General features: G+C 45.7%; 1 protein-coding gene across 10 annotated transcripts in view; it reads left to right on the forward strand.

The window, feature by feature from the left end:
- The window catches only part of LOC131282416 (CUGBP Elav-like family member 4), a 337934-nt gene that overhangs the window by 237188 nt on the left and 74725 nt on the right, over positions 1-26021 (forward strand). For 4 of the 10 annotated variants that reach the window (XM_058311880.1, XM_058311881.1, XM_058311871.1 and 1 more), the window contains exon 4: positions 23545-23670. The exons of 5 other annotated variants lie outside the window; for them this stretch is intronic. In XM_058311880.1, coding sequence (XP_058167863.1) covers positions 23545-23670 — 126 coding nt within the window. Of the gene's footprint in view, positions 1-15585; positions 15689-23544; positions 23671-26021 lie in introns of those variants that run through there. One more of the 10 variants, XM_058311876.1, reaches the window with a different exon arrangement.

Genomic DNA, 26021 nt, shown 5'->3' on the forward strand with positions numbered 1-26021 from the left:
CAAGAAAGGGGAGTAAAAAAAAACTCCTACATTAAAAGCATTCCAAAATGGCATAAAAGTGCAAAGGCGACGGAGAACAATGTAGCCCTGGTAGGAAAAAGGTGGTGCGTTTCAGGGTTCGCCCTGGTTTTGTTTTGTTTCGAGCGCTTCGGAGTTGCAATTCATTACGGATCGTGGTCATTCTTCTTTTCATTTCCTGTGCCAAGCATTGCGAGCGGTCCCCTGGGAGGTGGTGGGAAAATGTGTACAGACCTCGCCCCCCAACATCCGCAGGACGAACAAAAAAGGTCCACTCGGTAGACCGGTTGGTTTGGCAGGGCGGACACAATGTTGAGCACGAAATAATTGACGTTTTTATTAACTTTACACTTTATGAACGTTTATTGAGCTCGCATGTGAGAATGGCAATAATTTTTATCGTTTAATATTTCCATTTCGGTCCCCTCGGCACACACACGCACACCCGAGTCCTTGCCATTCTGACTTCATGCGAGAATTGTGTACGATACATGTCAGTAGAGTGGAGGAGAAAAACATTCAAACAACTCCTCTGGTGGAGGTTCTCGCTGGCTTGCGGTAGCAGTTCCAGCAGGCGACTTTCCCGACACCCAGGATACGGTTGGACAAATCCACTGGCTGACCTTTCATTCGCCTTTTCCTGTTTATGCAAAGCAAAATGAAACACTGAAGTCCAGACATTGGATTTCGTCGAGGGGTAAACAAAAAGGCAGACATGACCTACACCCCATGTAAGACACAGCTGGCCCTGGTGCCTTTTTTGGTTGCTTTGTTGCCGTTGGTAAGGCAAAAGGAAGGAGGCTCAACAAAGAAGACTGAACAACTGGACATGGGTAGGGATTGGAACGTGGCCCTACCTTGGGCATTTCGTGAAAGTTTTCTAATTGCCGTCGGAATCTTTTGTTTTTTAATTAAATTACACCCACCGGGCAGTGGATGAGAATGGCACGCAATACTCCAAAGGTAGAAGATATCAACTTTAGAGACGAGGAAAATTAATTTCATCCTTACTTCTTCCCTCTCTGTTTGTTTTTATTTTTTTGACAACTGACAGTTTCCATTTCGTTAAGCCACAGAACTACGTTGGGCAGTCTGTCATAAAGCTATGTTGCGGTTGTTTTTTGGAGGATATTTGTTATTATTTTTATTTTTAAGCTAACCCAAACCATAACGCAAATGGGGTTTTTGTAATTGGGGTATGCGATTAATATGTATGAAACCAATAATTTATTGGAGATATGCTCACCTGTTTTATTTTAGAAAATGTGGTAGATATTTACCATTGTGAAATGAAAGACCGTTTTATTCTAGAAAAAGCAAATAAACTTTTTCAAGAAAAGAAAATAATTTTATGCTTCCAATTAAATTCAAGCAACTGGTTAACGATAGCGCGACCGCCCGAATATGTCTTTGTCTGCGGAGCCACTTCCATCAGTTGAAAGGCTCTACCGAATGGCATGACAATCGGTAGTAAATAACACAGATTGGTTGTAGTCAGGAAGAAGACATTTTATAGCCGCTTATGCGCGCGTCCCTTCTTCCGAAAACCACTCGGCTTTTCCTTTAATGGAAAGGGCTGCATCACAACCCACCAAAGCCCTTGTCTTCCAAGGCTGGGACGCCGAAAAGCGCCATTTACAGACCATTTTCGACTGTTGATGCCTCTGGTTGTTGGTCGAAAACAGTAAAACTTAACACCACACCATTTCGGAGGGATTCCCGGGGCTAATAAAAGCCGGAAAAGAAATGAAATGTAAATCCCACCCGTGGATCGGAGGGTGCCCTCGGAAAATGCAGTGCACTGGCCAACAACCGAGAAGGCAGGGGTCAATTAAATGGTTTCGCTCTGGCAAAGTCGGCCCACCGAACGATAGGCCTGGTTTTTATAGTACCGAATGTAAAGCGAAGCTCATCAAGGAAGGATTTGACACAATTGGTTCGATGGAAGGATATAATACGGCTTGTTCGGTGGTGGTAAAAAGAATTCTGTCCAGAGATTGTGAATACAACTGAAACTAAAAGTGGTCTTAAAGTTAAAGTAAGGAAATCAGAAAACAGTTCGAGCAGACCAGCGGGTTTTTGTGACACACCTTGTAGAGAATAAATTAGTTCTAATTAAAGACTTCAAACAAGTGATTCCCCAGCAGCGTTCAAGACTAATAAAAACCTCAGACAAGATTTAAAGCTAATTTACTAGAAAACACTCCCTTTCCCGACGCCACCAATTCGATGACCACAGAATCGCTTAAAGTTGCCAGCTTTTTGTAGCGACGTTCCTCCGTCGATGGAAAAAACGCTGAATCTGTCGCCAGCGACAGTTGATTCCTTCTCTCCCATTAAGCTAATACCACAACCATTCAGCTGTACACCGATGATTACACGGTAGTCTTTCGGTTCCGATTCTCGGCGAGCTTGAATTTTCTAATTCAAAAAAGCTGAACACCGGCTCGTGTTCCGCTTGTATGTGTGTGTGTGTGTGTGTGTTTGTGCGCGCGTCTTCCGGCCTCGACCGTGCCAGACCGTTTGCCGTCCTGCCACTAAACTTAGTCCCTAAATGACTTCGACTAAGGCCATCGTAAAAAGACGAAAACGCTGTCCAAGGTGTCACGGAAGAAACCTGCTGCCATCCCTTTTGGAGGCCCCGGGGTGGTGTTAAGACGCGGGGAGGGGGGGGGGGGGGGGGGGGTGTGGAAATGAATCGAACCCACACCTGCGCTCACCGAAAAACACACAAGAAACAGGGAAAGGTCTTGTCCTGTCCACCCGTGCCCGGAAAGGGAGGCGGAAGGGCACGGGGTTTTTGTGTCTTTACCTTCACCATTTCCACTAATGAGATTACCGCTCAATAACTTTGACAATGAAGTAAACTTTTTCTCTTTACTACCCACCGGCGGAGCTCGAAGCGGGTGGATGTTCTTGCACATTCCGCTCACGATCGCTAGACAAGCCCGTTTTATCGTGCATGACAGCTGCGGCTGGGAGTTTTCTTCCGTTCTTTCGCTTCGTTGGGCGTTGGTTTTCCAAGGGTGGCGATGATGGGAAAGCAAATTTTCGCCTTCTTCAGCGATGTGCGATTTTTTGTCTAACGAAGGTGAAAAGCCAAAGCCGAAAAGGAGGGGGAAAAACGGTGACCGGTGAGTGCAGTGGCCCGATCGGGGTGCGAGAGCGCATAAAAGAGCGACACTTAATCCAGCCAATTTTCTGCAGTTTGACTTCGCGCCAAGCGTTACTGCACCGAAATGATGCCATCCTAGCGTCGGTGGAAAGGAAGTTAATAAGCTTTTCTTTCCTGCTTTTTACTTGACAAAGTCTCGCCGACACTTTCGCACTGCTGAAGAGTTTAAACTTTTCATCGGTAGTTGGATTTTCTTATTAGGCAGCAACAACGCTCTTTCGAAAGCGTCCATGGACTCCCAGTAATGCCATTCATCACTCGCAGCTGCGTGGAGTAATCTACGAGACACCGTGCGCCTCCATTGCGTTTCATAAATAATGTTTAAATATGAATACCACTAAACGGCGCCCTAACCCTAGGCCTAGGAGTAGTCATTGCGTCCACCGCACAAAAGAAACCCATCGACAGTCATTAACTTTTAATGAGTCATAAATTCGTATCTCTCTTTTATCTATTCCCCGCGCCGCAAACAATACTAATGGAAACAATGATCTATTTCCAAACGCAAACCCCCAAGAGCCCTTGGAGTCGCAGCCCTAAGCTAGCTATGTCCACCCCAGTTGGTACATTATTACGGCGCATTTTGGATACTTCCCGACCGCTGGCAAATGTGGCGCAACAGCGGCGACGTAACTGTTGAATGTTTTTCTTCGTCCGCATGAAATTCCGCGCATCCATCGATGGCCCATTACATGGCCCCTTTTCCGACGGGTGACGGTGACAGTTTTATGGCCTCTTTTTCTCATTTCTTGAGTTCTCCACGCGCCTCCCCATTTCGGGCCAGTTGGTAATAAAAACAGACACACAAAAGCTCATTAGAGGACGGCGGCGGCGGCGGCAGCGTTCGTCCCGAATGACAATCCAAATGGAAACGATTATCGAATGGAAAATGGTTACTTCTTGGAGTTACGGGTGGGCAGAGGGTTTTGAGAGCTTCAAAGGAAACGGTGAAAGGGACAAAGGATTTGTGCTTTTTTGTCTGTTTTCGAAACACCCTCGCTATTCTCTTTCATTCTCTAATCAAAATACGATTATTCATCGAATGGCTTAGTTTGTGCGGGTATAGGAAAATAAAAAAGGAAAACAAATGCGCCCTAGAGCCAACGATCCCATAAGCCTCGCCCGGGGGAATGAAGGAAAAGAGCGAGGGGGAGAGAGGGGACACAAACGTGGATCAATAAATCAAGATCGAACGAAAAGATACAGCTGGAAATAATCAAATTTGCGGTCCAGGGATTGTGAATTGAGTGACAGCAGTTTTATTGGCGCTGGCAAGTCATTTCACTCGTACTCTTTCGCTTTTGTACTTGTATTGTCTTTTTTCGTCTCGGATCTTGATCATCTTTTTAAGGTTTTTGGAAAGGAATTGCGTTGGAATAGGTTTTCTGTTGTGATATTTGTCAAGATTTGCATTGCCAGTTGGATGTTGAAAATACCTTACTGAGACGGAAAGTAAATGTTTCACGTCATTAAGCTTCGAGAATTTAAATTTAAATACACATATTTACGAAGAGAATAAAAATATTTACCTTAGCGGCAATTGTAGTGTATCACCAATTTGTTTTATTTTCAAACAAACCTCTTAACATTCCCGATTGCTTGAAACCCGCATCAACCTCAACCGATTATGACCGTGTGGAAGCGCTTAAGAAATTTGCCCAACTTTCCAATAAGCGTAATCAATTTCAGACTCTTTATCCTGTCTATCGTTCCCTTTGGCCAACCGTTCCCACCAACATGTCAACGATGGAAGTTAAAAGAGAGAAGAAGGGGACCCGGACTTTCGTGCACCATCTTGCCTGGTATTTAACAGCAGGTGTTGCTTGCTTGCTCCTCCAAAACCCCTTGCCAAAAGTGTGCCTCTATGTGTGTGTGCGAAGCACGTTTAGATGGCTTGTGGGTTAGCGCCCAAAATTTTACATTGCCTGTCTAAATCAACGAATATTAAATTCCTGCCTTCCGCACTGATTGGAAAACCCATTAAATCGGTGGGTGATTAGGTGGAAGTTGTTGAAAAGGAGCAGCAAAGTTGGGAGGGCGGAGGGGGAGGTTGCAGAGTGCCGGGAAATGCAAAACTTCCCCAACATTTTCGGTCGTTGTACGGATGCTTGGAAATGGGCCTTATAGAATGCTGGGAAAATCTTTCACCAACCAACCATGCAACCAACCAAGCATGGCACATGCTAAACCGTTGTACTCCCACATGCTTCCATGACGCGCGTGTGTGTGTGTACGTGTGTCGGCTGGCTTGGAAATATTCGACACGTGAGACAACTCCTACAACCAAAACGACAGAGTGACGCCAGTCGAAGGATATCCATAAACCCATCCGTTCCGGAGGATGAACTTTGAATTTTTGGCACAAACACACACACACACACACACACACACACGCATATAAGTCTCTTAGAAAGAGTTCAACCGATAAGCGAAGGAGTACATTTCTAGCCATTTAAGCCATCGGTGGATCGAAATCCGGTTTCCCTCCTCCTAAAGACAGCGTTGGAAGGGAAAAAAGCACCGTTTCCCAACTTTTCCTGTGCTCATCATTTCCCCCCAGAAAGCGTAAAGTTTGGAGCGTAAAATTGAAATATAATAAAAACTTATTTATGCATGTTTTTCCGTACTTTCCTTCGAAGCGACGTCAGACACGTCACTTCCGCCCTCGATATATTTGCGTTAGAAGCAACGGGGGGGAGTTGAGGTTGGCGGCTGGAATCATACCACCGATGCGCTATACTTCAAACTTCACCGAAAGGCAGCTATTTCTTGCAGCGCAGATAAAATTTCCATCCAGTAATGCCATAAGAAGGCAATCCTTCAACCACTTCCTGCCGTCAAGTGCAGTTTTAATTTTTATCCTTAAACCATTGACGAACCAGCGAGGAAGCGTGGGAGTGGTAGAGGAGAGGAGGCCTTGAAGGGAACGTTGCTTCACGTCGGATCGCAGCTGACACACCGAAGACGTCGGCTCGCTTCGCCGGAACGGCGACATGGCGTACGAAAACGTCTGCATATGGAAAATGCGAATGCAAAGTGAACGATCACAACCGCGCGGAGTGTGTTTTTCCTAGCTAGCATAAGCATTTCCACCGAGCGTTGGTATGAAACTTCCGACCGAAAATAGCGTTTGGCTTTCTTTATTTCTTTACCACAAGATGAAAAAGAAAACATGGCAGGAAAAGATGCCGCCGGCATCGTCCGAAGAAGCTGGTTCACATCCAATGCCCGGGAAAACACCACCCAAAGTCGTGGCGTCACGGAGGGCTAGAAAACCAAACCATAACCAGGTGTGGCAAGTGAAGAATAAACAGGAACCGACCTTTAAGAAGGTGCCTTGACGGTGTGTGTAACGTACACTTTTCCCGAGCCCGTAGAAGCTTACCGGGATTCGCCGGATACTTCACCGACGCCGCCACCACCGGGACGCATTTCCGCCCGCGGATCCGAGCTCAAAGTAACTGTTTTTCTTTAATTTAAAATGAACTTCCCAGCCCCAACCCGGACTCCGTTGGGTGGAAAACTGCCGCCAGGCGTGTCTCGCGTGTCGAGCTGGAAAGTGGCCCGGGTTGTGGGAAAACTCGGCACGGCCAAGAACGTGCCCTGCCACACCTCTTAATTGAGTGAGAGATTAAGTTACGAGCCGTGGCCGTAACCGAGGCGAACATGTACTCCTTTTTATATTCGGGCGCGCCAGGCAACACCGTTGCCGGTTGTGCCATATGTTCTGCTTCCATCGCGAAATGTTCCGCTCCTATTTAAGGATTCTTTGCCCACGTCGAGGAGTTTATTTACGCCGAAGGTGTTTTCATTTTTGCTACTGCACACTCACGCTCACCTTTATGCAACCGCAAACGATCCCGCCGGGCGGTGTGGCGTTGTATGCTGCTGAGCAACTTTAAAGCCCTCTTAAGACGCCGCAGGGGATTTCACCGAACGGTATTGGTTGGGATGAACATTTTGAATGCTTTTTTATTATATCTTTTCCGGTTTGGAAGCGTTCGTTTTTCATCCACTTTTGGGCTGGCGCTTGAAGTAACTTATTCTTTTCGCGAGGTACAAAAAATCCCCCAAACCAAGCCTTTTCCAACCAACAAACAAAAAAGGGAGCGAACTGGAAGAACTATTCTATGAAAGTATCTATTTCACAAAGCAACATTACCTAAGGCCAGCACTTTTTAGATGAAACTTTGGACAAAACAAAATACCTTCACGCCTTCGGGACGAAAAAATATCGATTTCAAAGGTAATCAGCTGAAAGGCGGAGCAAATATTGAATTCCCACTGTTTTCCCGCCCCCGCGCCAACGCAAAAGTATCCGCTTTCCCAAGCGCCAACACCCAACGCGCCCAACGAAACATTGATTCCGGCGGTATGTTTTGTGTCCCTCTCCTGTGCCGTCCCAAACCCCTGGTCCCGATTTGCGTGTCACCCGAAAGCGCGCCTTTACACGTGCCCATAAATAATAGAATAAATAAATATAGCCGAAGATTTATACGGCGCGATAAATCATTTTCCTATCTAACACCTCCGAAAAACCGGGCGAAACCTTACCTGAACCGTGGCCGACCTTTTCTCCTTTTCCATTCCCACTGGAATGAGGGGGGAGGGGGGGAAGGGTCCGGTATACCTGGTCGTCACGGTGGGGTGTCATTTTTCCCAACCGCTTCGGGTGGGGAGAACCAGGGCGACTAATGAGAATGGCGGGCCACTTATCTCTTAGTTTTCCGAGCACGAACCCGGGCCGGGAGTGAGGATGATTCCCCGTTTTTCCTTCGGCCAGCGAGGAGGCTCGAGTTTACGCAGCGGATGATAAATATGATCTTTAATCAGAAGTTCTTCGGCCTGGTGGAATGGCATGACACGGTGACGTCTAATCCTGCCCTAAGAAGCCGTCGGTTTCACGGACGAGCAAGGATGCATTCTGAGCGAGTTCGTTGGGGGTGATTTTGGGAGTTTAAGCTTGTTTTGGGATCTGTAATGAATGTATCTGTCGGTTACATTATCACGCCACACGTATCAATCAACTCATCCATTTCGTAGGCTTTCGGAAGAAGTCTTCCACCATAATATTATTCTATTGGAAAGGAAAAGAAGGGCCACATGAAAGTTGCATCTTTGTTGAACCTTGTGAAAACATTTATTCATATAAAGGGGCCAGACTGCATTTGCGAACTCTTCTTCACAATCCCCCTCCTGGCTGTAACGAATTTAATCCCGACTGCCGTTGTGCCAACTTTTCATGACAACAATTTTCCGGCGTTGTCTCTGTGACGCCGTCGGGTCGGTCCCGGTGTCGGAAAATCATCGTCCACAAATCCGGAGGTGGCAGCGCTTGTGATTACATTTAACGATACGACGACAAACAACCCCCGGGCGCAGCACTCGGTTTCCTTCGGTACGCTACTTATACTCCGCTCACTTACATTCCTGCCCTTCCTACGGAAACTATCGTCTGACCGGGGAGGTTATGGTTTTTTGAGAGGAAAACGTTTTTCGTCAATGTTTGCCTACCCTTTGCTCCTCGCGTGCAATGCGCCGAAAGCAACAAAATAACCAAATGCGAAGGGATGAAGGTGATTTGGGTGGTGGAAAACTCGCCCACCCCCATCCTCGAAAGTGAAACATGACCGACCATCCATCGTTTGGCCGCAGGGCAGTTGCGCTCCGGAAATGATCTTTTAAGCAGGACGAAGCCATCGCCTTCGGTTGCTTCGAAAGTTTGCATCTTCTGGCCGACGGTTCAGCTCGGCCAACGCTAAGACGCTGGGTAAGAGAATGTCTTAAACGCCATCCCGCAGACAAAGCCCGACGGTGTGCCAAAGACCCCCGCAAGACGACAAACTTGTTATCAGATATTTTCGCCGAACAAAAGCGAGAAACAAAGCGTTAATGACTTTTCATTCCGACTTCTGAAGGCGCGGGAAAAGTGGGGGCCGCTATTTGAAGCGGGGTGAAAAGGGTCACGGGAGCACTCAAGGGGGAGCATCACCTACATACACACACACACGAAACTTGGAGAGTCATTATTATGTGTCATTATAACGAAAATGCGCCGTTCAAGCGATCTCCTTACCGAGGAAAGGAGTTCGCCAAAACCCGGAGCCGGAGCCGAGTGACAAAGTTTATCCACTGGAAAACAACCCCCCGGGCGGTGTTCCACGGTCCACGGTTGGGGCCAGTGATGTGCCTCGAAAGTGTCACATTCCCCGGTTTGTCATTTGATACGATTTTGGCTCACCTTTCGGCTTGTTTTGCTTGAACTCGCCGGAAAAGTTGCGTCCTTCAAAGGAAGTAATCACCTCGAGCTCGTGGTTTTTCCCGTTCCCACCCAAGGAAGTGATGCTTCCTTGTGAAGTGCTTTAAGAACGCACAGGCACCGCAGGGTGTCTTGTTTACTGGTGGTGAATGCTGTGCTTTCTAAACTTGGTTCGAGGGTAAAGATTTCCCGATCGATATTTGGACGTTTTCTAACGGAAAAGAGGTTTCACTACAAAGAAAACACACCTCGTTTTTCAATCCTTAACCTACCGCGAAGACGTAAGTTATTGTGTGTGTTTTTCCCCAAAATGGCATCATTTTTGCACGCACTCACTCACGTAATGCTAGGCCACCGTCGCCGCGGCCATTACCCCAAACAATCCCCCCGAGGCCGAAAGATTTTCGCTTTGTTTGCGCTCGCTTGCGGAAAATAGACAGATATTTATGCGTGAGAGAGTGCAACTGTGAGGATTTTTCTGGCGAGGGGAAAGGAAGGGGAGGTCTTTTGGCCTGCCAGTAACCATTTTCGGCATCCACTTTCCAGCATCCCTGGTGGCGAACAGTCCGGAACAAGCAATAAGGGCCTTATTTTTCCCCGTGAAGACGCGTTTCTTATCATCGAAATCGTTTCGTCCGCTCGGGAGCAAAGCAAAACATAAGCGTGTTTCGGTGCGTGTCTCAAGGATCGAGGTTCCTTCACCACTCGCCTTGTCCCCACCACGCCCCGCCTACGGTTTTTGCCCTTTTGCCAGCCCCGTGGTGGATTCATATTTAGATTTATGCGTTTTCTTCTAATCGTTTCCAGCGAAACACATAAATACACATTCGCACAACGTTGAAGGCCATGGCCCCGGCCGGGAGCGGGGGAAGGGGAGGAAAGTTATGCTTATGCGAAAGAGATCGGCCCCCGAATGTGCGTACACGCGGTGAATAAATTTAAATCTTCATAAATTTCCAAACCCTCCAGCTCTGACCACCTTTTTCCGACGGCGAGCCGAAAGACGCGCCTGCTTATCAAACATGGCCACCCTTCGGATCGCACATCGTGAATCAAACCGTGGGAGCGTTGGAGTTTCAGAAAAACAAAGCTTGTCTTTCTTAGTACGCGTCTTCCCTTTCACTCCCAAAGCGAAACGCAAGGAATCCTAACGTTTTCCATACCAAGGGAGGGTAACAGTCTTCAGTCCTTCAACGTTTTCAAATAATCTCACAAATCGGAAAAATATCCTTCCGGGGGAAAAAAAAAGGAAACTGCTTACGTGAGGGAATGGCACGGAAATGTAGGCTGACTTTATCTTGCGGAATAAATCAAACGCCTGTCAACTCCGTCAGGCGGGGGGTTGGGAAAGGGAAAAACAAAGCAAGACAACGAACCAGGCGAGAAAACCCTACACACTCCCAGAAGGATTCCTCCATCCGTGCGCGCTGGTAACACATGGTGGAGTTGTGCCCGAAAAACGGTTGTTTATTGTGGTGAACCCACTTTCCCCAAAAGGCTTTAAAGCTCGGAAGAAGTTCAGATTGCATTACAATTTGTGGCATGATTAAACAAAATCATCCACTCTCGCAATCCCACGAGGGGTACTTCTAACACCGGGTTTTTCCGGGCGGGAAATACATATATAAATCATCCTTGCCCCAGCTTGTGACTGTTGCCTATTTGGGACTGTCGCGTGGGGACGGACACGGCCACCCTCCGTGGTTTAGCATGTACGAATGATTAATTTTTCATTTGCTAACAAATTAAAACACTGCCCGCGGGAATGATGGTGCAACATGCAATAGTGATTTACATCCACGTGGTTCCAAACCCGTCCACAAAAGCTTTGATGACCGAAGCAAACAATGCACACCGGTGGAAGTTTTGTCCGTTTTTTTTCTTTTTTTTGTTTTGTCGGCATCCATCCGTCTGCATGTCTAGTATGTGTGCATTTCACTTACATGCCTTTGCTGATTGGACGAATAATGAGCCGGACAATGACATGGCCACTTTTGGTGTCGTGTTTGTAGCACCAACACCAAATCAGAATAAAAAAATCCCAAACCGGGACGGGTTTTCCACCGGCCGGAAACGGACATCGGAGCGAGCGGATGGGATCGCGAAAATTAACGTGCGGTGCGCGTTTGCTGTCAAATCACCAACGATGACCGATGGGCACGGGGATGAACCCGTTGACCGTAAATCATACTAAGTGGTGTAATTTATTGTACCCGCGTGTGTTTGGTGGGAGGAGTTTTTTGTCTGTTTTATACTCCCATCCGTTGGTGTTAATTGAATGCGCTGGCGGAAGGAGGGGGTTGAAAAAATAAGTTACATCCTTGTGGTGTGGACGCGTTAGTTGTGGTGACAATGGGTAAACTAATCACGTGATTGAAGGCATGAAACATGGGTGTCAAAACAAAAAACAATACCGAGGAAAATTAATTAAAAACAAGTTTTTGTGCAAACAGTATCAAATGGCTTCATTGTTTTCGCCTGTAAATTGATTACCGGTATTCAAAATCACAAAAGAATTGTGTTTATCTGATTCAATTAAATTCAAATTGATTTATCTTGAGGAATATTACACTCTGACGGGGTAAAACCCTGCCAAAAAAGTAAACGTGCAATCACATCTGCTCCTCAATCACATCGAAGGCTCTTTCGACGCGCGCTCGCCCGATGAATCCATTCATCAACCAGCCGTCCATCAGGGCAGATCAATTATGTAACACCCGGAGCAAGTTGTTTTTCTTCCGCCGACAAAACCCCACTCCGAATGTTTGCGAGTAGTTGCGAGTTCTTATATTTTTCCGTTTCATTAACCACGCGCACACCACCAGTTGGGCATCGGAAAGAAACTCGCCAGATGTTCTTGATAAGGTAGATTGATTGAAACTCCGAAACTCCTTCCCATGGCACACGACACGGATGAGCAAGCGCGTACGAAAGTTGCTTACTGCTCCTGTTGCCGATCGTGTGTGTGTGTGGTTCAGGTTTTTCGGCAAGACTATGGTATGGTCCACCTTCTGGGGTGCTGATGGATGCGGGAGTGACTGGACGATAAAATAGTTTGATTTAATGCATCGAAGCATTTCCTTCCGTTCCGAGAAAGTGTTTGTTGATCGGGACGAAGGTAGCACGGGAAAACTTACTTGCTCCGACGAAAGTAAACTTTGCGCAGGAAAACATTTGGACAGAAAGGGAAGAGAAAAAAAAAACAAAATTCTTGCCAATAGAACAAGTGAGGCAAGGCGAGGGAAAATTGCAGCGAGGAAAAACTCAAGCAAACTAAAGAAAAACCACCACACAGCCGCACAAAACCGAGGTAAGGGAAAATGAATTGTAAGAAAAACAAACCTGGTCAGCACAGAAACCAACGTGATGATGTACACATGGACATAAACCGACTGGGCTCCCGTTTGACGTGTCCTGTGTAGAGGTGGAAGACGAATGAGATGCAGCTCCCTTTCGATTTGCTACCCCCGGCCTCCCCCACCATCCCTCATGATTGAGGGAAAACACACAGATAGGAACTTCACACCGGGGGAGGAAAAATACACCGAATTTCGACAGCATAGCAAACACTTTGCGAACGATTTTTCATGCGGAAACGTAAACATCAGACTCGCAGGCTCACTGTTGCACGGAGCATTCGGTGGAAACTTTCCCCATTTCACCTCCCCCACCGTGGTCGGGCCTTCGTATTGTGGGTGGATTAAGCCAAACCCGGGCAGAACGAAGGTAGAAGCCACTTGACGTCGTTTTCGACTAAGCTAAAGCGTAACCGAAAAAAAAAATAACGGAAGAGAAAAACAGAGCTCCAAAATTCCCTGGGCAGAGTCCATCTCGTTGAAATTTCCCTGCCAGACTCACTCGCCCGAAAGCTTACTTATTCCATCTACTGCTACTTGTTACAAAGTAAAGCCTAAAGCAGCGCAGGAAAGGAATATCCACACGAACCATCCAATGAACGTGCATAAAAATCCTTCCGTATGTCAGGCGCTCTCTTTCCCTCCTACGTCGGGAAAAGGGTCGTTCTTTTTCCTCCCCCGTGCCGTGAGGTATAATTTAAAAGGTAGAAAATTAATGGTTAAAATGCAAATCTGTATGCTTTTGGCTTTTATTTGCATCAAGTGTGGAATAAATCTGAATTTTCCTCTCCCGTTCCGGTTCTCGCACCTCACGCGAGCGATGGAAGATTTAACGAATATGCACGCCTACCCCCCTGCGGGTTGGCACGTGGAAAACTCCCCAGCGGGTCAAACCTTCGCTTCCGGTGGTCTCCGGAACGAGAGCTATCCGGCAAACCGGGACGATGCAAGCCAGCTTCAGGTCCATCGGGGGACCTGGTTGGTTTCGGTGTACGAGCTCTAGGAAAAAGATTGCGGAAAATTGCTTTGGTTTTTCCCCGTGTACCTGTAAGCCACAGCCGCGGGCGAACGGAAGCATTCCTAACATTGGCCGCTGGAAAGCTAGAGATGAATGACTGGGAAAATCACGAACAACTCCCTGCCGGTCGCGTGCATCCCCAGATGAGTTTTCATCGTTAGTTCCGACTAAAAGACGTTTTTTTGCGAACCAGTATTTTTGCATCGCACAGCGATAAATGGTTGGAATGTTGAAAAACTGAAAAAACATCCCTTTCGGCTCGCTTGGAAAATGGGAAAGATGCGATGAAATGTCTTTCCTTTTTTCTCTACACTTAGTCCCTCGTGCGTACCGGATAGCAAACTGTCTGTATGTTGAATGCATTTCGCACCCGTGCCGGAAACGATGGGTTTTCCCCCCACCTGGAAACCTGGCAGAAAAGTGCCGATGTAAATTGAAATTGTTTACTTCTGCATTTTAATTATTCGCAATTTTTCCGCTGATTCCACGCTTTCATAGTCTCAACCGTTTACGTTTTCTTTGCGTTGATTGAGAGTTTTTCCGTGTCTGATAATTTTAACTAAAGCATGACGAAAAAAAAGGGCGAAGTACTTCCCGGAAACAAAAACGTGAATCGTGTGGTTTCGGGTTTAGATTCGGGCGAGCCAGCAAACCAGGGTTTGTAAACACACGCTTTCGCTAAATGGAGCCATTCAGTCAGTTCTGCCCAGGTTTGCTCATATTTACTTAGGACGAACGATCCTGAAATAATGTTTCTAGATTATGTTTGCATCCTTTTTTCCTCCTCCGGACGGATAGTGATTTGTCCGCAAACGATCGTTTTATGTCTTCAGCATCCCACAACCGGGACAATGTGGCCCGTTGGGTTTCGGGGCACAAGCAACCATTTTAAAGACCACCGAAAAACACTTGGGATAAATTAAAGCCAGACATTTCGGTTGCACTCTCAATCTCAACTCTTTCTTTTCGCCTCCGGCCCGAACCAGAGGGCCTTCTTTCCACATTTCAGTTCCCATTCACCTACAAGAGCCACCTTCTTTATCTTTACTTTATTTGATTTCTTTTACTTTCTATAATTGCAGCCACCTTTCACAAGAAGTCGATGCCGATTCGTATCGTCTTTCACACATAGTTTCGCGCTTGTTTGCCAAACCCGAACAGACCGTAAAGTGGATAAAAACGTAAAAAGGGAACGTGCCCGTTGAACGACGTTCATTTGTGATTGCAACGATTGCTAGAAAGGTTTAAACGGAAGCGAATCGCGCAGACAGAGATAACTATTCAATTAATCAGCGATAATCATTACACTGCAAATTAAAACAAAAAAAAACCCGAGAGAGCTTAATTGACGACGTGGCGTCGATCGGCCATTCGATCATTTCCCAAAAAAAAAAACACTACTGCTCGCATAGTACAATGATTGGTTTCGTTAGTGTGCATACCTATTGTGATAGTAAAGAGTGTTTGCCGTGCGAGGGATAAGTTTTACATACGGAAGCAGTTTTAAAAAGAAGGAACAAAAGTTATAAAATTAGATATTTGATAATAGTCAAAAACCAAACACAACGCGTGTCTAAAAAAAGTCTGAAAGCCGGTCAGCAAAGCGAGGAAAAAAGGCATACAAATTGAAGGTGCTTGCGTTGTAGGGCGCAAAGAAAGTTGCTACAGTAGATAAAGAATTGGAATCCACTGTGCGCCACGGAGAAGAATATTCAAACACTCACACACTTTTTAAACCGAAGAAAGACTGCTTCGAAGAAGAGAATCTCATTCCATCCCCTCCGATAGGAGCGTCATCTAAGAACGATTAAATGCTGACAGGCGACCAGAGGGCACATCTCCGTCAGTGCAAGTTCTGAAAAGTAAGATTATGTCCTTTACTATGTGTCACGTGATTCCCCAAAGCTCCCGTACTTCCCCTCCCCTCGCCCCGCGGTCAAGCCGATGGTGTCCCATTTGTTCCCGTTCCCTCAGACGATGGCGATTCCGTCTCACACGGCGGAATGGCGTTGGGATGCGATACGCGATAACACTCCTAATGGCATCCTGCTTGTACGTTAACGCAAAATGCAAAAAACTGAGCATTTGTGATCATAAATTAAACCGGCGACAGTGAAAGTCATGTGCCAAGTCATTGCCCGAACCGATTCCACCCTGCCCCGCGAAAACGAAGCGAAAAGAAAGCTACCCGGTCAATCTCTTCCGAAATTTCCAAAGCGCTTTAATGTTTCTATTGGCTATGCAAATGTGGTGTGGTGTCTGAACGGGAGGTCCCGCAATCAGGGTGGAGTTGGATTTTTTTTCGGTTGGTCCAGCCCGTAAAGAAAGCAAGCGGCGAGAAAAGCGTGAAACAATGAGGTTAAACAAACCACTGTTTTTCCACGCCGTAGCATGAAATTGGTTTTCCGTTCACGCAGCCTCGAACACTTTGGAAAGGAAGAGGGATGGGTGTGGGGGGTGTGGCATGTTGCCGGCCCCTTTTTTCCGAACCAACCCCATGTATTTTCCTCCTTTGGACGTTGTTTCGTACCCGCTTTCCTCCTTCGGACGCAAAAAGGAAAACGGGAGGCGTGTAAAAGGAAAACAAACCCAAAATTTTAATATTCATTTAACGCCATGATTCGTGACTAACATACAGTTCCCGTCATTGGCCAGCACTGTATCGCATTCCAATTTTCCTCACGCACCCCGCCAATCAAATCCTTCCTCCCCCGTACTTCAGTCCTTTCTTCTTCTCTACTTCAGTTCTTAGGCGTATTTTTGTGTGTATTGCTGTTCCAGTATACACTAATACCATTGGCTGGCTCTTGTAACGTACTTACTATTGTTTTCTCATTTTCTTGTTATTTTTCCTTCGTTTCCAATCCTATTCTTTTTGCTCTGTTTGTTCGTTGTCGTAACCTTAAAGTGTCGTGATTTATGCATTCTCCTAGAATGTTCGTAATTATACTGTAGTTTGTTTTCGGGGGAAAAGGGGAAAACCCCGTCCGATTCGGGTTTTGATCGATGCGATTAGCGAATGTGGTCGTGTTCAGCTCTATTTTTGCATCCGGTTTCAGTGTTTGTGTTCGTGTAGGTTACACTACAGCATCAGATGCAACCATCTGCAACGGGCTTTATGCTGCAAAAATAAGACGTTTTATGACACACCGATCTGCTCCGCACGTTGAAAAAATCGAATGCTCCGATTGCACATAATAGTTATGAAATTGGTATACTTACTTGACTTTGATTTGATGTTTGTTTATCCATTCTCCTAGTTACTCGATGTGTTTACCACTCGCCGCAACGTTCCTTACGAAGTCCTCTGTTTCAATGTCACTCTCTAATCCACCGGTGTTGTATTTGGTTATACTCTGTGTGTTCGTGTGTGTTTGTATTAGCTGTTGGCTCATTGAGGTAAAGTTGTCAGGAAATCATTCGGCTTTTACAAAAAAAAAATGCTCTCAAAATTCAAAACAATCATCCAAACGCATCGCTGTACCTCATTGACAAACTCACGTCTTTTCGTTTGATTAATGTGATGTACTTTTTCTTATGAAAATAATTGATTTAGGTACTTTCTAAGTCATTCAAAACCATGCATATTTTACAGGAAAACAACCACGAAAAACTAAACAGTGATATTTTTTATAAGAAAAACTTTATTCTAGATATCTATTCACCAAAGTTCTGATCCTTTTGTTTCAAAACGCAGAAAAGGATCACATCTTTTCTTACATTGAAGGCATCCTATCCCTTCAACCATTCTACTCTCGCTACCATCGTGTAGATTAATTCATTACCGCTTGCCAAACACAGACAGGCTTTTCCTGGCAGGTCCAGTGTTTGCCATCGCTCGCCTCCAACCAAAGCGCTTCAGCCAGGCCAAAACTAATGAATTAACTCGTCCCCTCAGAACGGTCTCTTGTATGGGTTTGGGGACGTTGGACCCTGCTCGAGACACTGGATGAATGTCCCAGCGAGCGTCTGAAAGTGTTCAGCTTCCGTGTTGGGTGAAGAAAATTAATCATATCTTCCATTCTTCATTTGTCTTCCAAAGCCAACCTACTGTTACTTACTTTCGACCAACGTTGGCCAACCATCGTCCAACACCGACCGGGACGTCTTCACTCCGACCGTCGGTACGGAGCTCCCGAAGGAAACAGTCCTTAATTGCAGTGGGTGGAAAATAAATACTTTGATCACACGCTGTGAACCGTAATATCCACCAGTTCCGGTCAGTGGCTTCCTGTGGGCTTTAGGGTTTTTGGTGAAGTCGTATGGAAACAAGCTACAAAAGAACTGGATGATGAGTTGGAAGAGAGAAAAAAAGACACAGAGCAAACCTTCCACTACCCCTTTGTGTTCGTGTCTTCCTTTTGCCATTACTCGGAAGCATTGAATGCTTTTTTTAAAAAAAGGAATCTCATTGCATACGAGTTTACCTAACACAAGTCGGAAAACCGGTTGAATAACCAAGTTCCAAAAATAAGATCAACCCCAGTCTTGCTTCCGATTTGTTTTTCAAAGAGGAAAACAACCCAACCCAAAACATACACTCTCTCACAAATACATTTTTGGTCACCTGTGGAGTTTGGTTTTTCGGCGCCAGGATTTAAGGTAGCTCCCGCAACCGTAAACCTCGACCGCGATGGACCATGAATATTTGCAAATCCTCCAAACGGTCCGAAAATCACAACCGTAACCATTTTGCCCGCCGTGTGCCATTCTAAGCAGGCTAAGGGTATTTTGGGTTTTTCTTCCATTTTCACACCATCATTGAATGGATTTTTTGTTCCCATTTCTGCCAACGAGCTGCTTAAATATTACATAAACTAAAAATTCTTCTCTTTAGAAGGAAGTAGCAATTCAACTAAGGCGTAGCACGAGGGGTTTGTTTTGTTTTTTGCATAAAAATTTCCTATGCAAATTAGATTGTTTTCCCACCATTCATTCGGCCCGTCTCAAGATGCCAGCCGCCAATGAGCGATATGGGGATGCAGGAAATTGTTTTTCTCATTCAATTTTATGCAAAGTGAAACATTTCATTGCCTCGGGGTAAACAAAGCGTAACGGGAAGCAAAATTATTCACCAGCGCTTGGATGAGTTTCATAACGCCAAAATGATGGCTACGAAGGTTTGTTTTTTTTCGGAGTTTTCCTTCGGCTGGCGCTGCTCCTTCTCTTTCCCCCCGTGCGGAGCCTTTAATGGGCGACATTTAGATGTACGCAAAGTTTCACTCCGAAGACGGGCCAGTTAATCTGTCGGAAAATATTGTCCAACATGGCTGCTTATTGCCACATCATCACACCGCACCACTAACGACCTCGGTCAGTGAGCGAAAGGCGAAGTCTTTCGGGCACTAAATCATGGGGAATTTTACGTCCTCAAGTTGTCACCCAGACTTGAAGGCTCTCGCACTCGAGTCGCCGAGGCGCCGTCCGGGGCGATCCGGGGCTACCTCTTTTTGGGCTGGTTTTGTTTCCGCCGGAAATGGAGCGAAATACCCAAGAAGCTCATTAATTTTATCTATCGCCTCATTACCCTTGGCAGTCGAACTTAGTTAATGTCACTAATGGTGACTGTCACCTCTCGTTTCGCGTGAAGTTGCCTCTGGTGACACAAACTTTGGACTGCGCGTGTGGGCAAAACCCGTACCGAGACAATGGTCTGGGGGTGTTGATTTATCAGAATTAATCGGAGCATTTTACAAATGGATCCGCTGTCTTCCCACTCAACGAGAAGAATGGCACGTTCGAGCAGATACAGAATGTCCAAGCGCCGTCCGAATCGATAGCCTCTAGGATCAGTCCGGTTTTTGTTTTCCCCCCATTCACAATTCCCATCCACTTTTCCATATGGCCGACGCGTTTTCACCCGATCCGTGGGCCAAACCCGGATGCGCCCGGTCGGCGTAATTAACGAGATTAGAAACGCCGAAAAAGGATCGCCCATCGAATCTCATAAATTACGTATAACGAGCCCGAATTATGTCTAATGGTAGCCTAATCCAATGAAAACGTAAAAACCAGGAAACTTGGGCACCCGCGCGTAAACGCTTTGCCAGTGGACGCGGAAAAGTGGAGATAATTTTTCAAATACCTAATCTTGCGCGCTTTAAGGGGATGAAGTTTTCCGGTTTACTTTGTTTTGTTGTTTTGCCTTCGTCCAACTTTTTCGTCCACGATGGGTTTACTGCGGATCTCGCTCCGAACCGATTCTCGTATTGATGCGATGCTAATCGCTTTCTTTGGGCAATTTTGTATCGCCACGTATCACGGTGATTCGTCTCTTTTGCTTAAGCCCCGGAAGGTTGGGGGGGATTTTGGGGCAAAGCTTTCCCCCCGGTGGAACGTCGTAGACGGGAACGAGAAAATCTTCCCAAATCGCTACCATCTTGGCGGAACGTCCTGAAGAAAGAAAAATTTAAAAAAAGCCTGCCACAAAAGGCGAAGCAGGGTGAAAGGTTGCATTGCATCAGGAAACTCCAATCACTGCTTGAAAAAGAAAGAAAAAAAAATACTGCCCCTGTCAAACTGAAACCAATCCAATACCACAACAATGGATCATAGAAACCCCGAACGTTCAACCTTCGCTCGGAAGGCAGGAAGCGCACACGGATGGATAGCATTTCCTCTTCCGCTCGGATGCATCGTTTAATGCACTTTAAAGCGAATGCCAATGGTGACGGCGCGATGGCGGTCGGACGGGGCGTAACAAATCTGTTCATCCTGTCGGTCGCTCAGAAACCTCCCCGGGTTTTCTTCGAAACTGGCAACAGGATCGTCTGCCGCACGCTGGCCAAAAATATCCAATCCGATACAACCGGCTGAGTTGGGCTTCCTTGCCGAAGAAGTGCACCATGATTCAACTAATAGTTTGTGAAAACATCGTTAACAAAACTCATCACGTCCGCTCCGCTTCGGGAAGGAGGCCGCGCTCGATCGATCCAAGGAGGGGGTGGCTTTGCGCTGGGAAAAGCTGTTTACTTCCGGCGAAAATCGTCGTCCGGTTGGGAAGCACGTCGCCGTAGTGTGTGGAGCAGACTGTGCGAAGGGAGGGCCAAGAAGTGTCTTCGTTTAAAATTCCGTCAAGGTTCGACTGACGACCGACACGGAAGGACAAAGAAAGTGAGCGCCAGTGCTTACCGAAACTGGCTGTATCGAAGGGAGGAACAGGTCGCCGCAGGGGCAGGGGCCGCAACGGGTGTCAAGTGCGGCCACACCGACGGTAATAATCCCCTCCCCCGGTCAGCGAAGAGGGGAAATATTTTTTCATTAGCATAGAGAAAACAGCTCCACCGGGTGCGAGACCGGCCCGGTGAAAGGTGGAAGAAAATCCAGTGGGACAACGCAACGCCTTTAAGCAAGCTTGAACACGGAACACGGTAGCGACGGGGACACATCGGCATTCGGTACTCATTCGCAGCCATCACGTTGGTTGGGAAATCTTCTTTATGATCCTTTGTTTCGTCCGGGTGCGATGTTATCCGGCCCCAAAAGGACACCCAAGCCAAGTATGTTCGGTTCGCTTCTCCGTCATTGTTAGTGGAAATTGATTAATACATTTCCTTTTTTTTCCTTAGTTTTTCGTTTTTAAAGGGGGCAAGATTCCATTGAAAAAACCCAAGGGGAACGAAAAAGGAAAAGAAATATTCATTTTAGGTCGAAGACAAAATAAAATGATCCATTTATATCCTCGGAAAGATAAAATCACATCTGGATGCGAAGGAAAAGGCAATCTTTTTAAACAACTTGACACGCACCCAGCGAAGAGAGTAATCTTGTGATGTTTCACTTATTAGAAAGTGGAAAGTTATTGAAAAAATTCCTCCCAGCAAACTTCAATCATTTGCAGACTGATTAAAGACGCCACAATGGGGCGGCTGAAGTGAAAACTTCCCAACAACTTCTTTTGTAAAATTTTTCAAAAAACCATGCGACGAGTTTTCTTAAAGCAAACTGAAGCCTTGCTTTTGTCGGAAAAATCTTCATCAACGGCTATCATGCGGACGCAATAAGCAGAACCGAACCAATCACCACAAAAGTGAACCCCCGGGAGCCGTCGAGCAGCGAAGCGAAGCCATAAATTATCCTAATTACGCGTGGACGGTTCGCTGTTATCCTCCCGCCGGGCGGGCGAGGGCGCCACATGGAAGATCGGATCAATAGCATAAGCTGTACGACAGCGTCAGCTGGCGGCGGCTTTTCATTCTCCGGGAAAATTCTCCCCCAAAAAGAATCTGACCGCGATGCCAGCGATATTGAGCATCGAGATGGCTTCATCGGTTGTTCGTTTTCGGTGGCGAAGCGAGGAAAAGTTTTCCTTTTTCCACGTTCCTAATTGTGTTCTTTGTGACATCTACGCCGTACACCGAACAGTTTGGTAATTATAATTCCTCTACTGACATCATTTGAGCTTAGATTTTGGAAGGAACATTCACCAAGCAAAGATTAACGGGGTTGAATTCAAAGGGAATCGAAGGACACTGACAATTGTTCAGGTGTTCTCTAAAAGAAACCCTATTGTACCATTTGTTAGAATTTATCAAGGATTTAAATAAGGTATTAAAGCTTTTGTTGACTGCACCGAGACTTTAACCAAACGTGTCCTTTGTTTGTTGACTGTGTATTTTAAATGTTTAGTAGCATTTTACATTCCTCTGACGTAGTAATTTTATTTGTAACTGTCGTAACCGTTCTGTTTGACTGCTAGCTTCCTATCGAAACTGGACATAGTGGCTGTATTCCAAACACTCAACTCGGAATGTTTAAAAAAAAACACTGGGTATCGGACAGTACTTTATTTCTCTTAATTTTTTTAAAATAACATTCTCACTTACGTGTATCAACACCGTTACCAGCAACTCGCAGTAAGCATTTCAACAAGGTATTTAATTTGTTAGTGATTGTTTCGTCATTCACCTGAAATATTGTCGATTTTTAGATTAACGTTACATGTTGTAATTGACGTAACCTGAACGTTGTACTGCTGGCACTATTTATACATAACTTTCTGTTTCGACACTTCAAAACACCGACACCAAATCCAAGTCGTCCCATTTGCAGCTTCACTTTGAACCACTTTTGTCCTCCACTCCACCTGATATAACACATCACATGTCTCCTTATAGTTTACTCCCACTCCCATTTCTCTTTCTCTATTGTTCCCATTAAATCCCCACGACCATTATTCCTTCAACTTCACAAACACACCGACACAAAACAAACTGTCAGCTAATTGTTCATGATGCAAAATTATTAATTTACTTTTTTCTTCTTTTTCTCTTTTCTTTTTTATGTCAAACCCATTGTTCGCTCTTCATGCAAAAACCAAACAAACAAACAAACACAAAAAAAATATAAAAACAAAACAATCCCGTTGTTGGCGTGTGTTGTGTGGTAAATGTGTGGTAAACCAAAACAAACGAACAAAAAAAAACAAAACCAAAATTCAATCAAACAATCTACTCCACCATCCGTCTCCAACTCCATCAATCGAATCGGATCTGTCGGACGAACGAATCATCAACCCAAACAAACGTACCGTAATGGTTAACTCATCACCACCACCAACATTAAACCACCACCACCACCACCACCAACCATCTTTCATTCCTTGAAATGCACGCAAAAAAAAAAAATACAAATCAATCTGCAAACAACAAACAACAATAACAAACAAAACAAAACAAACAATTATGTTACGGTGTTTGCATTGCATCACACTATTTAGATCGAAAGCTTTTCGTTGGCATGCTTAGCAAGCAGCAAACCGAAGAGGATGTAAGACAGTTGTTTAACGCGTTCGGAACCATTGAAGAGTGCACGATCCTGAGAGGACCAGACGGTGCCAGCAAAGGTAAGTTGAATGAACGTTTTGTCGATTTCGAACCCGATACTAATAACCCTACTTTCACCAATCACCTAGCGTCGCTGTTTGGTTGGATTTCTATTCCGTTTCTGTTTCTCTTACTTCTGTCTGTGCTGCTGTTGCCTTGTCTGAACTGTTTTCTGATGTTGTCGTCGTCTTTGCAATCAAGTTGCTAGAGTTCGTTTGTTTTACTTTCTTTCTGTGTTGGTTTGCGTTTTAGACGTGCTCGTAAAACCGTTTCACTGTTGTTGTGTGTTGTTTTATGTTTCCGTTTTGTACTCTTCCGTTTTTCCTACCTTCCAGAGGACTTTTGTTTTAGTTTCCTTTTCAAATACTATGGGCCTTTAATTGCAGCTCCAGTATGATGGGGAGCCCGATGTCATTCACTCATTTTTCGATCCCTGAACCACTGTACCTCAACAGACTGTAGGGTATTTTTCCATCCATCCTGGTGGTTGAAATTCACTTCATCGTCCAACGGGGCCGCAGATAAAAACAGATAGTCCATCAAGTAGGGCAATTTGTAAACGTTGCACTAAAGTTACTGAAAGTTTTCCCCGTTTTCAAACCTCATTCCTACCGAACCTTCGCTGCAATCCTTTTCATTCATGCCTGGGCCAAAGACGAATGATTCGTATCATTTTAATTGCTCATTTAAGCTTTCGGTTTTCATTTTCATTCGCGCTTTTCAATCTTTCTACCGTAACAAAAAAAGGGGAGAAAAAAACTACCGCAGCAGATACAAAACCTCGTACGATTCTACGGATCGTTTACTGTTCGCTTCGCTTTTGCTCCACCGAAAAGGACGAGCTGTGGCCAGCGTAGTACCCAGCGAATGGGAAGATTAATTACCGCACGGAAAGGCTGCCCAGTGCTTAACGTTACAATCAGCGTGGCTTTCTCCGGCACTTGCATCCGCTAGCGTCGGATCCTGGCCATTCCCATTCCCGTGCATCCGAGAATAATAATACAAGAATTCAAATCCTTCTTTAAGCTCTGGAAAAATGCCAGTCATTTCTCTCTAACAACATCCGAACACATAAACACCAGCGGGCATGGATTCGGGCGTGGAGAAAAGTTCATCTATTTCAGGGGTGGATGCTTTCCGGTTTGGTCGTCTTCTCCGCTCCGTTCATTACTGGCTAGTTGCTAGTTTCGGTTGTTGTCCTTTTTGATGCAATTTTCCTTATCCACATGGCACGGGGATAAGTTCTTCCTTTGGTGGCCATTTTTTCAATTACCTTTCCTCCGGGAGTCCATCCGTCAAACCGGTCAGCTATGGCTGGGGCGTCTTTCCGGCGCTGTCGGTCGAAGGGCAAGAGCTTTGTATCATTTATTTTCTCGCCGTTCACCTTTCCCTTACTGTGCCACCTTTTGTATCGGTGGCTGCAGCGATGCCATTTTCTGTGAACCTCAACTGCACACTCATCAGTCGCGACTGCTACGAGAAAGGCTGCACGTAAGCGGATTTAGCACCAGGTGGGGTTTTTTTGCCCACAATCCCATTCACTTGTGATCCGTCGAGGAGGGTGTGCTCGGACGAATCGTGCCTCGGTATTTCGTTACATCGCTCGGGCGTTTATATGTTTCTTTGCATTTCCGCCGGCCATTTTGTATGCGGGTCAACGGCTTTTGGTCGCATTTACGCGCTCTTTGTGGGAGATTGTTTCGTCGACCTTTATCCTGTTTTCTATGTCCTTTCTTTCCTGTTTCAATCATTTTAGCGAAGATATTCTTCTTGCTTTTTCCAATTTTCAGCTTGATAGAGGTGATTTACGGCTTCAACGGATTGACCCGGCCCTTCGCTTATCATTGCCAGTCGTCATGGAAGCTTCCACCTTCGAGCCCTTTTCCATTCGCTTCAAACGTTAATCCGAGCGTCTCTTCTCATCAACTGTGGCGTTTCGATTCCACTGCGGAACCGAAAACTTGGCTGTACAGAGTTTTTATTGAAGCCAAAAACTTGAGCTAATTAAAAATTCTACCCTCGGGACAGGCGAAAAAAATGTGCCCCCGTCCGTTGGCAGTGACGAATGGTCACCACGCGCTGATGCGCTCCGGTTGAACCGCCGAGCCGGAAACGGGGGATGAGTTGTGCCGCAGGAGAGAGGAAGTAAAAGTTCAGCCCGGAGCAGCCTGCCTGTCGGGATGTTAAATAAAATTAAATTTTTTCTCCGAATACCTCTGAGCAGTCGAGTACTTTTCAGCGAGTTTTTTTTAAATTAATTAAAACATTCGCAAGTAACTGCTGAAAGATGTATTTCGAAACGGAAACGATGTTTGAACGACAGACTGAAGGGGAGACTGCGAGGTAACACGAAACAGTAGAATGAGGAACA

The sequence above is a fragment of the Anopheles ziemanni genome, chromosome 2 (assembly GCF_943734765.1).
Source record: "Anopheles ziemanni chromosome 2, idAnoZiCoDA_A2_x.2, whole genome shotgun sequence".
In the NCBI taxonomy this organism is placed as follows: Eukaryota; Metazoa; Arthropoda; class Insecta; order Diptera; family Culicidae; genus Anopheles; species Anopheles ziemanni.